This window comes from Pezoporus occidentalis, unplaced genomic scaffold (assembly GCF_034315485.1).
Source record: "Pezoporus occidentalis ecotype Australia unplaced genomic scaffold, CSIRO_AGI_Poc_V1 ctg453, whole genome shotgun sequence".
Taxonomy (NCBI): Eukaryota; Metazoa; Chordata; class Aves; order Psittaciformes; family Psittacidae; genus Pezoporus; species Pezoporus occidentalis.
The window spans coordinates 7023-23199 of record NW_026915784.1 but is presented as its reverse complement, the minus strand read 5'-3'; the positions used below and the strand labels follow the sequence as shown (position 1 = coordinate 23199).

The 16177-nt window shown below is 44.3% G+C and overlaps 1 protein-coding gene across 4 annotated transcripts in view; it reads right to left on the bottom strand.

Annotated features, from left to right (window-relative positions):
- RASGEF1B (RasGEF domain family member 1B) overlaps nt 1–12373 on the bottom strand; it is a 30899-nt gene extending 18526 nt beyond the window's left edge. Inside the window, exon 1 of one of the 4 annotated variants that reach the window (XM_062635444.1) lies at nt 12270–12373. Coding sequence is in view for 1 of the 4 variants with exons in the window: in XM_062635443.1 (XP_062491427.1) it covers nt 6990–7034 (45 nt within the window). In the remaining 3 variants the exon portion in view is untranslated. Of the gene's footprint in view, nt 1–1467; nt 1566–6275; nt 6369–6989; nt 7150–12269 lie in introns of those variants that run through there. The other 3 variants (XM_062635443.1, XM_062635446.1, XM_062635445.1) reach the window with 3 other exon arrangements.
- Nucleotides 12374–16177: the final 3804 nt, after the last annotated feature.

Genomic DNA, 16177 nt, shown 5'->3' with positions numbered 1-16177 from the left:
TAACTTTGGACAAATCCTGACAGTAGCTACCTAAGAGCAGCACTCTGATGAGGAAGCATGCTCAGGCTCTCAGGGGTTGACACAGGCCCAGCCAGTGCAGAGGGAGAGGAGAGAGACTGAAGTCCCGAGAGGTTATGTGCGAGGATTGTCTCCTTATGTGACATGACAGCCATGTAACTGCAGTCAAAGGCTCCAAGTTCCTAACTCCACCCTGGTAAATCAGTGCTGGGCTTTTCCAATTACACTGTGGCAGGTTGTGACCCAGGCTAAAGCCTGATGCTTCAGTGCATCTGTCTCCACCTACTTGCCGAGTTGTTTACCAAGGCTGTCCGAGTTCACCAATGATACCACAGATGCGAGCAGAGTCACAGATCTGTTAAATCCTTTCTTCAAATTCTGCATCAATACGAAAAATACAGCCCTGTGTTTTCCAGCTTCAGATTTTCTTAATACTTGAGGAAAAATAAAGCAGTTACTCATCAGTTTGCATCTCTGTGCCTGTGGAATAAAAATGTCTTACCAAGGAAAAGATAACCCTGTGCTGCAGGCTGTTGAGTCATCCAGAGTAGTGGGTGGATGGCAAGGGGACTATGACCACCCAAGAGCTCTTCTGGTGAGGATGTGCAAAGCCAAAAGATAAATCTCCCTGCTTACTTAAAAGTTGAGTTATACTTTACTTCCCTCTCCTCCACCCTCCTCTGCCTTCTGGGAGTAGCAGTGCTTGCCAGTTTAGGGAACCTGGGGTTTATAACCTTGACTGCAAGCTATGCTTGTGCCTAATTCTAACCACAAATAAGTTTTGGTTTTAACTCCACTAGAGCAGTTACTGGCTTACGAGTGCTCCTAGCCTATCTGCATTCACAGGGAGGACAGATCAAATGCATAAAGGTATTGCACACTGCTTCCCATCCTCCCCACAACTGTGAGGCAAGGGAAACCAAACTGAGAGAAGATAATATCCACAGGCCGTTGTGCTCATGTGTTGACCAAGCATGTGCATGTGCCTGAGAAAAGCATTAATGCCTCTGAGCCACCATTGTAAGTGCAGATGCTGTTGCTTTTCTCTCCATTGTATCAAATCCTATTTGGGAAAAGGCTCTTTAGAGCCACAGACCTCAGCAAACACAAGTCTGCAAAGGCACCCCATTTTGAGAACAACTAGTGATGTGACAGCCTGGAGATAAATAGCATACTGCCATCTGCGTGCTCCACAACTCCGAACAAAGCACTTTTCAGTGGAGATGAGAAGCTATTAAGTTATTAGCTAGATTCCTGGGGACCTGAAGCACCACACAGAGAGCCACAGACTTGCTGCTGGCAGCACGTCCAGACAATGCAGGCATTCAAACCAGCACAGGACTGAGGGATTCACTAAGTAAACTGTAAGAGAAAGCCAAGAACGGTTGCAAAGACAGAGGTGGATGGTGAAAAGAGCCTTCTGGCCTACATGACCTGTGCTAAACACACCTTGTGAGATGTCAAAAGATATCTGCATTAAAATGACAAAGAGTGAGGAGTATCCATGACTGAAAAGTGACATTAGTCACTCTGCGCAGCTGCTCAACCACCGATCAGTGCCATCCAGCCCAAAGAATTGGGAGAAGAATAAAGTAAATACATGTACCACAGCACAAGGGAACGAGGTGCATGATTGAACAAAACAAGGTTCTCATACAAGAGAGTTCAAATCACTGGGCAGGTGAAGTGCAACCCACCTGCCACAGCCACGCTCTGTAATGATAGAACATGCTCCATCCCTGGCAGTGCTCAAGGCCAGGTTGGACAGAGCCTTGGGTGACATGGTTTAGTGTCAGGTGTCCCTTCCCATGGCAGGGGGGTGGAACTTGATGATCTTAAGGTCCTTTCCAACCCTAACTATTCTATGATTCTGACGCATAAAGACTCTTGGTCTTTCAGGCTCTTTGCAAGGCTAGCAAAGTTTAAGAATCAAAATATTACTAGGGAGCTGACAGCATTCCCTTCTGCAGCATTTCCTAGGTTTTCATGCTGTGTAAAGCTCACCATGGGTGTGACTGCAAAGTGCAAACCACAGACTTGGACAAATCCAGAATGTTCTGTCACTAAGTGCTCCATCTCCCCAGTTTGTGAACACTTCCAGGGACAGTGATTCCACCACTTCCCTGGGCAGCCTATTCCATTGCCTGACCACCCTTTTGGTGAAGCAGTTTTTCCTAACATCCAATCTAAACTTCCCCTGGTGCAGCTTGAGGCCTTTTCCTCTTGTCCTATCACTTGTTACTGGGGAGAAGAGATCAGCCACCTCATCATTTCACCTCATCTTACACATGCACACTATATATTACTACCCACTAAAATACAAGGCTTTTTAAAAGGTCAGCAGGCAGTGCTCCAATTCTAGCAAGTCCCAAAGGGACTGAGACTTTTTTGCAGCTTGCAGTCCCCTAGCTCTCAACACAACAATTACTCCCAAGACCCCGTGGATCTTTCTTTAGACAAAACCTGATTTGAGACCCACAGAACCTCCTAGTGCCTCATCAAAAGACAGAAGTCATGAGGTCATTAATAAAAATACTGATTCATAACAATAAAATGCTCAAATCTGGCCCCAAAAGGTACATATTGGCTCATTTGCTTGCTATCTATTTCAGGAATGTCATTCCAAATGTCTCTCCAGTGGGGCTCCTTTTATAACCTGGTCGAGTCTGAGCTGTGGTCAGATATGGGCATGTAGCCCCACGGGTTCAGGGTCCAGCTTCCTGCCCCTGTACCCACTGACCAACACCATATGGGTGGGACAAGAGCTGCGCACGCAGCGAGCAATCCCAGGATCTTGTCTATGCAGGGAAACTTCCATGGGCTTTGGTCAAGTCCTTGCCAGGGCTTTTGTTGGGGCGGGTGTACCTGCCACAAGGAAGCTGCTTTATAGAGATAGCTTAGTTCTACTTCAGGGACATATCAAACTGTACTACCTAAGAGACATTCTGTATGGTCTGCATTCAGACACAAGAGGATTTCACTTGTAAGTGAACAAGACTCAGGACATGTTCTCCATGTGATGAAAAGGGCTGATATCAAAGTGTGACAGAGATAAACATAGCATAGCCAACAGGATGATTCATACAGCACATGCACTTTTCCAGCAGGACTCCTTTATTCCATGACCTTGACTCTTGTGCTGCATTTTATATGGAGGTGGAGACACAAAGCAGCATGCTTAGTTCTAATTAGCTCAGGAGCTAAAAACACCAAACCCTGCCTTCAGAATGCCTCGAGTGGAATTGAAATTTAGTCACAGAGCAGAATCTGGTCCACAAAGCCTTGGCATATAGATTAGAGTGATCTAGGCACCTAAAAATATTGATAAACCACAGCAACGTCTGACAAGCAGGAATGAGAAAAAAAAAAAAGTATTGGAAATATGATTCTCATGAAAATATCCTGAGAGTTAAAACTGGAACTTTTTAACTGGGCTTTGGAAATATTTGTCTATCACTAATATGGAAAACATTTATTGCTCCTCTCTTTTCTTTTCTTGGCTGTGTTTTTAAGAAGTAAAAGAGTGGTGGGTTGTTGTTTTTTTATTAAAGATCTGACTTGAAGGAAAGAGCAATGAAATAATTTCCTGGCTCTACCAGTGATGTTCTCCTGTGACAGAGAGACATTGATAACTCTGCATTGTGGAAAGAGGAATAAAACTTTTTCTGCATTTAGTATCATTATGGAGAACATGAGATCTTGGGCATTAAGGTCCAAATTCTGACTCTGAGTAGCTTCTGACAAGAAAGAGGTCTCAACCTTTCCAGTAACAGTAATGTAGATAGAAAGCCAGAGCCCAAGATAATGTGCTCAAACCCCCACCATTTCCTGCAGGAGCCGAGTTGCAGTTTGGCAATACTAAGGGAATTAGAGACATAGCCTCCAGGCTGCCAAGTGCTTGTCCAAACCTCTATGTTCAGCAACATAAAAAAAATCTGATTTCTACCAGCAACAGTGGAAGGTTACATTAGTTTGTTTTCATTTACATTAAAGAGCTCAATCCGTATGCCAGGTGTACAAAACAAAACCAACAATATGGAGAGCTTGCGTCCTTTATTGAAGCACCCACTGGAGGGTTCAGTAACACCCACAAAAGGTGCCATTTTCAGCTCCTCTGTTATATACAGGTATTTCCCATACTACAACCCTCAACCAGAGGAATGGTGAGTGAATTTGATGAGAGTCCCAAGACATGTCTCCTTCCTCATAGAAGATGCAAACCTCAGGTGCGCTATTACAACCCCTCAGAGCTGCTTTACCATACAGTCAGAAACCCCAAACCACATTTAGCAGGTGATTACCATCTCACATTATTCTTAAGGATGCTATTACAATATTGAGGTATGGCAAAACAAAAAGACTGCTGGAGAAAGGACTATGAATCTTAACAGCTTGCACCAACCTGGGAAAGTCTGAGAAGTCATAATGAACCTCAGCTTTAAAATACAGAAAGGAAGCAAAGACTAGGTGCTTGCCAGCAACATCCAGCTTTCTCTTAAGTGTTTCTGAAAAGAGTGGAGTACTTCAGACGGTAACACAGGCTACACAAAGCAAAAGCATACCAGACACAGAGAGCATTGGCTGCATTTCATACAGCTGGGTGTGTTTGATTTGCTTACAATGCATTGTTGGGTGTTTTTGTTTTGCACTGAAACATAAAGTGAAATTCTACAGCTGAAGCTATTGAGAAGAAAACTGAAAACCTCCCCTATCGGTATTCCATATGCCTTACTTGCAGAAACTAAATTCACAGAACTATCCCAGCTCAAGCCTTCTTGCTTCCATTCTTCCATGAAGAATTTGCCATACAAATCAGGTAGTGTGAATTCAGCACCAACTTTGACTTACAGCTCCCCCCTATATGTTGTCCTTCCTCGAAATACTTCCTATTACCTTTTAAGGCTCAGAGTATAGAATGGTACTTCATAATAATGTAGGAGATGGAAAGAGGAGTGACATGGGCTTTTTTCCTAAAACGGAGAGCAAGATCAAGAGCGACTCAAAAGGAATCCACCAGAGAGGACCAAAAGGACTAAAACTATTCATAGGTGACAACTACTGAACAGTGACATAACTGTAGAAGTACATCTTGCACATACTGGAGACCAGTGAATTGCAGGGCAAACAAAGACCTGAGGCAGGCATAACAAACCTGATTGAGCCCTGAGATACTTCTTCATTTTCACTAGAACAGCAGAGGATGAACAATTCTGTAAAGTTCTCAAAAAATTATCCAGGCAGCAATAGCCTGAAAAGGAAAGGAAAAGAAAAACCCCAATGAGCAAAGAGCAGACCAGGAACTGAATTTCAATGAAAGGCATTCTCCTCCTGAATGTGAACAGGAACTCTTTCTTGGATCTATAAATAGATCCAGCTGATTATGTGGCAAGGTCAGATGCAGCACTGCTGACAGATAACTTGCGTATGAGAACTTTGGCACAGTAATTAAGCAGATCCTGAATCACTCAAGACTGAAGTCCTTGGATAATGAACTGCAAAATGGATATGAATGGATACGGATGCTTTTGTGTGTATGTTTAGGAGCATTAGGAAAAATGCTGGGGGGGTTAAGAATGCCCCAAATTTCTCAAAATCTGTGGAAAAAGGGTGGAAAAGGGAAGAAAACAAGATCCTTTTAATGCCGATGTGCTATAAATCCATGTCCCTTGCTTGAGGGACATGGACATTTCCCCCCCTCTCAAGAATCAACACCCCTTCTACCCTTTCCCCATATTCTTCTTTTGTGGGTGAGGAAGAGCGATGCAAGTCTAATGATGCTGAGGGTGGCCATGCCACAGCACTGCTGCAGTACCAGACAAGCACACGCAGGCAAACTATACCATGGAAAAAATCCTAATCACAGGAAAATTACCCAGGCCAAGGGAGAGGGCAGGACATATGTTCCTCCCAACTAAAGCATATGAAACAATTTGCCTGTATTGCTGGACACACAACAGCAGCAGAGTTAAAACACAGAACATGAAAAGAAGAACATACGTGTGTTAGCTTTCTCAACACTCGTATCTTGCCATCATCACAACACAGCTGAGATTTCCATCTGTAGGTTAAAACTGAGGAGGCCACAATTGTTGAAAAGGACAAAATAAGGCTGTTCTCCTATAAATGGGGGGGTGGGGTGGTGGTGGTGGGGGAGGGGTGTGTTTAACCTTGTAAATCTCTGAAAATCCTACAATTATTTTTTTATATACTGGTTTCAGAGGAGAAGTTTAAAAACATGAACCATAAAGGATAAGTACCTGTTAGAAGTGACATGATGGATTAGAACAGCAGTAATTATATGTCACAAGCCACCAGAGAGTCAAGAAAAGTTTAGTCCATTGCATGTTCCATAGCAACTCCTGTGAAGTTCAAGTGATTTACAGAGTGAATAAAATGGAAAAGGATGCACAAAGGCCTCTGACCAGCCAAAGCATGCAATGAAATACTGCCCATCTTAAACAACAGACAATGCATGTAGCTACTCTTTTACACCTAAATTTATGAGCAGACAGCTGGACTGAAAGCAAAGAAGTTTTGCTAGACAACTGATACTGGGACTATGTTAAAAAACAGCTTCCCCCGCCAACTATTTCCTTTAGTAAAATTCATAAATGGCCTGTCCTCCAAGCACTTTGTCTAAACCCAAATGAGCGCACGAGTTGAGTATGATCTCTGCAGTCCTGTGTGTTACGTTTTGTTCCAAATCCATCAGGAAAGGCAGCCAGCCTGGTGGCTGAGCAGCACAAAAAATAGGCTGCAGGGCAAAAGTGAGAGCTTTGAAATAAGAGTACGAGTATATTAAATGCAAAGAAAGCACATGCACGCTACAAAAGCCTTATGCTTTTCTAACTCGCTGAAGCAAGGTGGGTTTGTAGAAGCACACAGCATTCCCCTAATAGCACCATGTGAAGTACAGAAAAGTTTTGCTATTTGTTCTTACGTATGACAGTCATAAAAGCCTAAAATCCCACCTGTCTATTCAGCCAGCGGCAGTCTGGCTCCATCAGGGCTCCCATCCACCAGCAAGGTGCAGAGCTCTATGGACCGGAGGAGGTTACCTCCCCAGCCTCCCGCACTGCTGCTCATCAATCAGATGATGAATGGCTGCAGTTTGCTGTCAGGAGTTTTAAGGCAAGCAAACAGCAGTGATAATTTACTTCAGAACATCACGCTGTGAACTGAATGATTCAGCAGCTGATTCACAGTCCCTCAGCTGTCCAGGAATGGGGCATGGGGTGGGGTGGGTGGCTGGGATCTGCGATGTCACCCGTGCTATGCCATCTCCACCAGTGAATCAGAGCCCTGACACTCATAATTTCTGTAGCACACGTTGTGCCTCACGCATACTTCATGCTGAAAAAATAGAAAATTTATGTTGTCAATAGAGACGGAAGCAGATTTCCCTACGCTGTCATTAGAAAAGTATCACTGATTTCAACATGGTAATACATGCCCACTAACCTTGGGGAACATGTTCCCTTTTATGCGACAAGGATGTGAACCTCTGTAATCCTAACTTATCTCAAATGACCTAGGGCAACAGATTTACCTTCTTTATCTGCACGGGCAGTAGCTAAGCGTGGGTCTGAACCAGTTCACGGTGATAACTAGCTTCATCAGGAACTCTTCACAGATCCCTGCACACTCAATAGAGAAAGAATCTTTTCGGTGCATAAACATGGCAGCTGGGACCTTGGATCTCCTTCTGACTCTGCTACAAGCTCCACGCGTGGCCTGAGTCAAGTCACTCAGTTTCTCATTACTGCATTCCTGTGCTTGGCAGTACAAAGAGGGATTAGTGTGGGGTTATTTCCTTTCATTATGTTCCAAGATCTTTTTTCTAAAGGGGTACTGAAGGTGTATCACACTGTATTAATGCCAAAAGCACAGTACTAGCCTTAAGCATGAAGCTGTCTTGACACGGTTCCTTCTTCAACCTCATCAAAGACAGACACCTTCTGAATCCAAAAGATGTTGCTCTTTGCAGACATCCATGCTTGACCTTTTGGGAAACCTACAGCATGCTTCAGAAGAAAGCACCATTCCCTTTTATAATCATAATAGAAAGCCAAGTTATAATTTACAACAGCAGGCTGTAATAGTGTTAAATAACAGCACTTAATGTAATTTAACTGGCTCTACCTAAAACCTCATCACCATACGTCTCTTTTTCATTTAGATGATGCAGTAAAAATGCTGGTTTAAGGTGAACAGTTCACATAATCTCTGTTTTTCCATTTACTAAGACCTTATGTTTCCATAAACAGAATTTTTACTGACACAGACATAGGTTGAAACCTGTGTAGTTTCTGTAGTAGAAATACTTCAGTTAAAAAAAACAAAGCAACAAAAAAACAAATACACCTTCTAACACCTAGGTTGAAGATAAAAGAGATGGTTCCACCTTGGCAAAGTGGCTAAGAAAGCAAATACAGATTTGTATACAGATCAGCAACACTTGCCTCACACCCACTTATACCTGGGCTGAATGTCAGCCAGTGGTTTCTAGACCAGAGCTGGGTCTGAGGTATAGGTACTTGTAAAACAGCTAGCTACAGTCAGCTTGACTGACTCCTTGGGAAATCAAGAACTCCAGCCAAACAAGAAGAATCAAGTCCAGCCAAACTGACTGAAGAGGGTTTTTTCCCTAGTATAGGCAGGGCCATAGTAGGACTCTCCTCCACTCACACACTGCAAGCGCTGATTTGTGTCAGCCTTTGAGACCCAGCAGCAATTCTCATGCTCGACTGGAGGTGGACCCTTGGGCTTTGCAATTAATGGGTCAAAGTATCCTTGCCTTGAAACAATTACACCTATTAAGTCAACACACAGTAGGTATGGTATTGAACAAACATATAGCAGCTCGGGTTGTGAAGAGATCATTGTAAACGCAGCCTAATGGTGTCTGAATTCCTGCAGCATGTTTGAGGGAGGACCAACCTGCAGCCCTGATGGGCAGGTTCTGTCAGGTCAGCGTGCTGCTTTCATGAGGAAAGCACCTGGCCTTGTATCAATGAGACCAATTATCTCAGAAAATATCCCACTCCCCACTCTGACTCAAGCATATTTATCCTCTGTCTTACTACTTATGAATCTAAGTGTCTCATTGTGCTGGCTGATGCAGACTCACAGCTTCCCAGGCTCACCTCTCACCTGGCAAGTAACCTGGTATTCCTGGCCCTATTTCCAGATGCGACAAGACACAAGCAGAGCACTTGGCCCTGTGGGAGGGGCAGGTGACCTGGGGAACATTTTACTCTTGGGAGAAGATGCATTTTAATGAATCAAAACAGTCAAAACACGTGGATCTGAATCATGGAATGCAATTCTAGAGCTGCTTAGTTAAGAGTGAGCTGCATTGTTTCCATGATCCTGTTAATCTTCTAATTAAGAACATTGCCATTCTGAATATTGTCCGTTCATGTTCCTCACTGTAGTGATTTCAGGTTTTTTTAATCCTACTTCTCACAGCAGCTATAATAGAGGAGAAATTAGCAATAGCTTTCAGCAAGAGGTAGTCTTTGCCTCCTGTTTGTATATTAGGCATTGTCCTTGCTGTGGCTGCTAAATGACTGGAACTTTTGTTTGCAAGCTCATTTTCTAGCCAAGTGTTTATTAGATGATGTGGCTCAGTCCCACAAACCCACGCCAAGTAAAGGACACTTGTCAGTGCTTGCAGAGTACACCTGTATATTTACTAACATTCGGGAAAAGATGCTTAAGTATTAGCAAGGACAAATTCTGCCTCCTTCACTGAAACATAGGCAACCTATGCAAACCAACAGCTTCTTCCTGTACTGCCCAACTATCTACTGAACAGCAGAAAGTGCTCAAATGACTGGAGAAAAGGAAGATGTGTTGAGACAAAGGCAAAATTAGCTTTTTATTCAGAAGCACTGCATAAAGATAGAAATAAATGGTTTGGATCATCTAAAAAAACGAGAGCTGACTTCTGCCATGCTGACCATGCTTTAAATGAAGACCATACTTCAAATTAAACCACTTATGACAGCTACTCTGCACAATGCTGGAGCTTTGACGCTAATCTCTCCAAATGGGTGAGAATGATCACAGTTAATGGAAGTTGTCAGCCCCACAAACTAAGCAGGGACACAGTTGCAAAGAAGGACACACCCGCATCAGGGGTGTGCACGAGAGATGAACACCACAAGCTTGCTCTTACCCAAGTCATTTCACTCAGCTGCCCCCACGTTTTCAAAGCCTAATGGCATTCCAGTTAGAATCCGTACTAGCTGACTGACTGCAGCCTGCACAGAAAAAGTTTCTAAACCCTCTGATTTACATAGGAAATCTCCAGGGTGCGAACCATCCAATATTTCTTACACCTCCTCTCTTTGCACTAGGTGCCTAGAGCTTGATACTCAGAAAAGCTTACAGCCACGATGTGTCTCTGCTATCAGGAGCGTTCAGCATCTTTGACCCCACACATCACTTAACTCTTCCATAGATGATCACTTCAGAGGTGCTTGAGAGTACCAGTTCTAACAAGTTTTAACCATTTAGCACTGTAGCACTTTCCCAAGGGTAACACCAATGCCCAGGTAGCCATGTGGTCAAAGGTAGCTAAAGAAGGATCCTACCCATGTTGTCATTTCTTTTGTCAGCTCACATTCCTTTGCTGATGGGGTATTGTTGAACTGTGCCTGTCATTTCTGACACGGGTGTGACAGCAGCTCACCCTACAGACCATGAACAGGTACAATGATTCACTGCATTCCCCAAGGACTGTTTAGATAACTCATACAACCGGAGCACGCATAACACCACACTGTGCTGCCCCCAGAAACCTCCACAGAAAGAAACCATGAAGAGCATGTGTCAGTGGGGATTCATTGTACCATACTAAAAAGCATTTTACCCAGTGTGTGGCACTGCTATGAGCTTTAACCCCCAATAAAACAGTAATTTCTTTCCTCTTTTACAGAGAGTTAAGAGAACCTATAGTGGCTTGTTTTAGTCCTGCATGTTTAAGGGAGTAATATCTCCATCACTACTCCAAAATCAGAGCTGGGTTTTACCTATTAAGTCTCTCCAGCACAGCCCACCAGTTAGACACTTGTCTAGAGTATACTCAGCATTGATTTTCAGCTGATTACCAGCTTCTCTCCAAGACATCTTATTTGGAAGCTGTAAGATAAGTCTGAAGGACCCATCCCTCAAATGCTGTTCTCAGCTTTCAAAACAGACAGAATAGATACCTGGTCCTGCTTGCCCAAGTTTCCGTTACTCACAGACAGCATGTTGTGTTAGTCCACCGCACCTGCAGTCTCACTGAAAGCAGCCCCTCCACACTTCCCACTTAGACAGAGAGCTGTCCACCTGAGGCACAGAGTACCTCTTTGTTCATAGTTATTTTGACTTTTCAGGCCATTCTTTTCCTTTGAGAGAAGTCAGCTCTCCTTTGCTGCATTCAGCTCCTCTGAAACTGTTTTCCTTATTCCTCAATGCTATATTTAGCTTTACACACAGGCAGACAGGGAGGCACTGCTTGTTGTTAGGACTGCCTTAGTTTACAGACTGGCCTAGGCGCAGTAAATGTCACTGACAAGCAACACATTGGCCTTGGGTCATTTAACAGCCACTCTCCATCTGCCCCTGATCTGTTCCCACCTCATGCACCACGGGCGGGGACTTAAAGTTTTACCACATTCACACACAGCAGATGCCCAGCAAAAGAGAAGCTCATAAACACACTTGGGTGACACCACACACCCCCCTACCTGTCCTGCCACACACCCATTTTACACAGCCCTACAACCACAATCTGGCACATTACTGCATTTTCATCCCTCCCATCCAAAAAAGCAGCCATCAGTTGAACTGATGGGTGTAAGAAAGAACAAACGGGGAAAGCTTCTCCCAGGACTATAGCCACAGAAAGATCGCATCGTGCAGTTTTAGGACCCCGTTCCATCTTAATACAGGGAAGGGGGCAGGGAGAAGGACACAACCACTGCACCGCTAAGTGCTTTTTCTGCTGTTTTGTTGGTTTTTTTTTTTTTTTTCCTGCTGGTTGGTCTCTCTCCCGACTATCCTGATCTCCCAGAAACAAGCATCTCTGGCTGTACAGAACCGGGTAGCTGGTAAGGAAAACGACCATCCTGCTGGGACTAGCAAGAAGACGGAGAAATGGATGGATGGATGGATGGATGGATGGATGGATGGATGGATGGATGGATGGATGGATGGACAGACGCACACTCGAACGCTGCAGACACCCCGTACAGTACCTGAAGTGGCCGCAGGATCTCCCAGTCCCAGCCGCTGCTCTACTGCCTGCAGGAGCACATCGTCCACAGCTTGGCTTGGTTCGGGTCGGCAGGGCACGGCACGGCACAGCACGGCACGGCAGGGCTTGGCTCAGCTTGGCTCAGCTCACCACGGCTGCCTTAGCCGCCGCTTTTCTCTCCTGGACTCCGCGGGCGGAAGGCGGAGCGCCGGGAGACGGGAGGGCTGCTCCTCCGTTCCGTCCCGTCCCGCCCCGCTCCGCCCCGCCGGGCACACATACGCGGACGGTACTGCCTCCACTCGGCCTCTCAGCTTCTATTTTCAGCGCAGGGGATTTCCTGAGCCCAGCGCTGTTTGTCTGTTCCGCGGCGCGCTGGGGATCTGTCCTTCCAGTGCTCATCCAGCGCCGGCTGCAGCCCATCCACAACAGGCTTCAAAAAGGACTTGTGCAGGCCGGGGTGATAGATAATCTTTAAGGTCCCTTCCAGCACAAACCACTGTGTGATTATGTGTAATCGTATAACTCGGCTTACTAGCTTCCATCTGATATGCCCTTGCTCTTGCATGGAGTGACAAACACTTTGCTCCTACTCACTCTCTCTAAGAGCACTGAGTTTTCTCCATATCTTGCATAGCGTTCTCAGTCACCACTTTTCCAGACTGGAAAGTCCAGGTCTACCCAGTCATTCCATAAACATCTAAATCTCTTGATGATCCTTGTTATCATTCACCAAGATTTTTGCAGTGCTTCTAATCCCTCTGAGACGAGAGAAACAGAGCTGCATGCACACATTTAAGGTGCAGCTGAACCTGAGATTTAGGCAGCAGTACACCAACTTTCCATCCTGCAGTGCCGCCCCCCCCGAACACCCAGTGAAGACCTTTTGACTGTGAGGCAGCAGCCAGGTCAGAGCTCATGCTTCACATGTGAAGCTAGTGACATGCATCAGATCTTTCACTAATTGAAGAAAAACTGTCCCCAGTAGTTGAATGCCTTTGCCCACATAATTCCCATTCTGGAACTGGGACTTTCAGCTGCATGTGATCTTACTGTGGATTCTACAAATTACTTGCAAGTCTGAGTTCTGGGTTCACAGAAAAGCCTACTCTGTCCCTTTGCACACTGTCACGTATCATGTGAAGTATACTAAAATGATATTGCAGTGTTACTTCTGAAGGAAGATGACACGATGCCAAGTCAGAAGTCACAGCACTTACACACGTATCCTGGTCCTTTTCCCACTTTGGTGAGGGTATCAGAGGATGGTGTTAGGTGTCTTCCTCCGCGTCGTGGTTTAACCTCAGCTGGCAACTAAGTATCACGCAGCTGCTCACTCACCACCCCCCTCTGCCCCAGTGCGATGGGGACAGAAATGGGGAAAAAAGGAAAGCTGGTGGGTCGAGATAAGAACAATTTAATGACTAAAATAGAGTACAACGTAATACTAACAATAAAAAGGGAATTAACAAGGAGAGAGAGAGAAAACAAAAAGGGGAAAGTAAAATACCCTACAAACAACAGTGATGTACAATACGATTGATCACCACGGCAGTGATTGGCCCCTCATGGTCAACTTCCCCCAGTTTATACACTGGGCATGACATGCTGCTATATGGAACACCCCTTTGGCTAGTTTGGGTCAGGTGTCCTGTCTCTGCTTCCTCCCAGCTCCTTCTGCCCCTCCTCACGGCAGAGCATGAGGCTGAAAAGTCTGATCGGGTAAGTGCTACTGAGCAACAACTAAAGCATCAGTGTGTTATCAGCATTGTTCTCAGACTGAAACCAGGACTCTAGGAAGAAAACTAACCCTATCCCAGCTGAAACCAGGACACTCAGGCTCTGCTCTGTGATATTTCTACCTTCATTTCCTCTCTGTGACAGGTTTCCTAATGCAATAAACTATTTCTTGTCCTGATTCCTGTTTCTCTTCAGAGAAACATGGAACCTACAAGAAACCTGCAAGAAATGTCCTAGAAAAAGATTTGGACTTCAGAGAAAGGGTTCTCACCTTTTCCTTTTGCCCTTCTCAGATCCGAGGACAAACATCTGTTTTTCCCCTCCCCTTGTCTCATGCATTCTCAGACATGAACTTTGATTAAAGCAGAAATAGTTTCCGAAGTAATCGCATGTACAGACACATCTCTCCTGGTTTGTTTTGGTGCAAGCAGCCTGTGGACTCCTTGGCAGAGAAAACTATCCCGGAGGAGCATGGAGTGTTGCAATGTACAACACCGTGCATGAATCAGCAGCACTGTGCTCCTGCAAGACTGGCAAATGCTACAGTTCAGTGGGCTGTAGTCAAGTATCATGTTAAGCAAGTGAGGTAATTTGTCTTCTGTGCTTGGCATTGCTCAGGCCCCATTTACAATATTGCAAGTGGTTATGAATAGCTTGGCATGGGTTGAGAGGAGATAAAGGATTGTAAGGAGGTAAGAAGTACATTTATGAGTCAACATTTCGAGCGAACATGCCCAGTCTGCATTGCTCACTTGCTTGGCTTGTTTATTCTTCCCAATTTTTATATGGTAGTGCTCACAACAGCAACACAATTAATTTGTGCTTAATTCTCACATTAGGAGAATGAAGCACAAATGAAAACTAAACCAAAAAACCCTAGATGGGTGCTGAATAAACCAGTTAGACCAGTGCTCACTAAACAAGTTCTGTGCAGTCAATGTTCTCCTAAAATGCAGGCCTGGGTCTCAAGGCTAGATCTACTAGCATTAAACCCAGCATCTAGCCTGGGCTTTAACCTGTGATTCTCCACTGTGGTAGAAATACAGGCTACAGACTTGGACTGCAAAGAAGACCTCTGCTTTTCCTGTTTATTTATGTTGTAGAAAATTTCATCCACAGCCCCATTGTATCTCCATTATTACCATAAAACCATTTTTTTTTCATCTGAATATGGACTGTATGTGTTACTTCAAAACAAACTGTATGTTAGGAGACAAAGAGATTTTTGTATCTAGTAGACATTTAAAACCTCAGGGCCCACATATGCAAACAAGCTGCAGATTTGGCCAGCTGTAACCAGGCTCCTTGGCTTTCAGACCCACTCTAGAAAAGGCAGGTTGAAACAGCAATACCCCTATGGACTGCTAAAGAAGCATGCGTTAAACTCCAAAAATTTCAATTTCAATTCATTTTATAGAGAATTAAAATTTTTTTTTTTCAAGATATTTCTGTTTACTTTTCTGGTGACTAGTAGCTTCCTACCAACATATTCATACAATCCAGTGTTTCCCCAAGACATAAGAATATATAATGAATGGAGAGGAAAAGCATATTTAATGGCATCAGATGACTTGAGGAAAAGAAACTTCAGAAAAATCACCAAGCCTGGGAATACACAGAATAGAGTTGTTAGCTACATGCAGCTTTGGTTGTGGACTGACTTCCATCATGTGGCTGAAAATCTGTCTACTGATAAAACAACCTACATGTTACCCCCCGTCGCTGCCCTGTCTCTGGGTTTTTCCTAATCCCATGTAGTACTGCTTATGCTATGGGTCCCAGCCAAACATTTCCATGTGATACACCAGAAACCACTTCCCTCAGTTTATCCAGTAATCTTTGACTGGTTAGATCCTGCAAGCATCGTCTGTGTAACAGTTACATGACACTGAATTTCAAGCATAAAGAGAGAACATTCTCATCAAAGAAGAATAATTAAGACAAAACAGCCAGTACCCATTCTTTTTCCATTTTAGTACCTGTTGCTGAGCAAATACATTGACTCTTACCCTGTGGTTTGTAGCACTTCCTCACATAAAGCAGAAAGACATCAGGTTTCATTTACGCCCTATGCTTATTCATTTTGAACTGGAACTAGAAGCATATTAAAAACAGATTACAAATCACTTAAGAGCTATTAATGCTTGCCAAAACTAACCTGTGGTTTTAAGT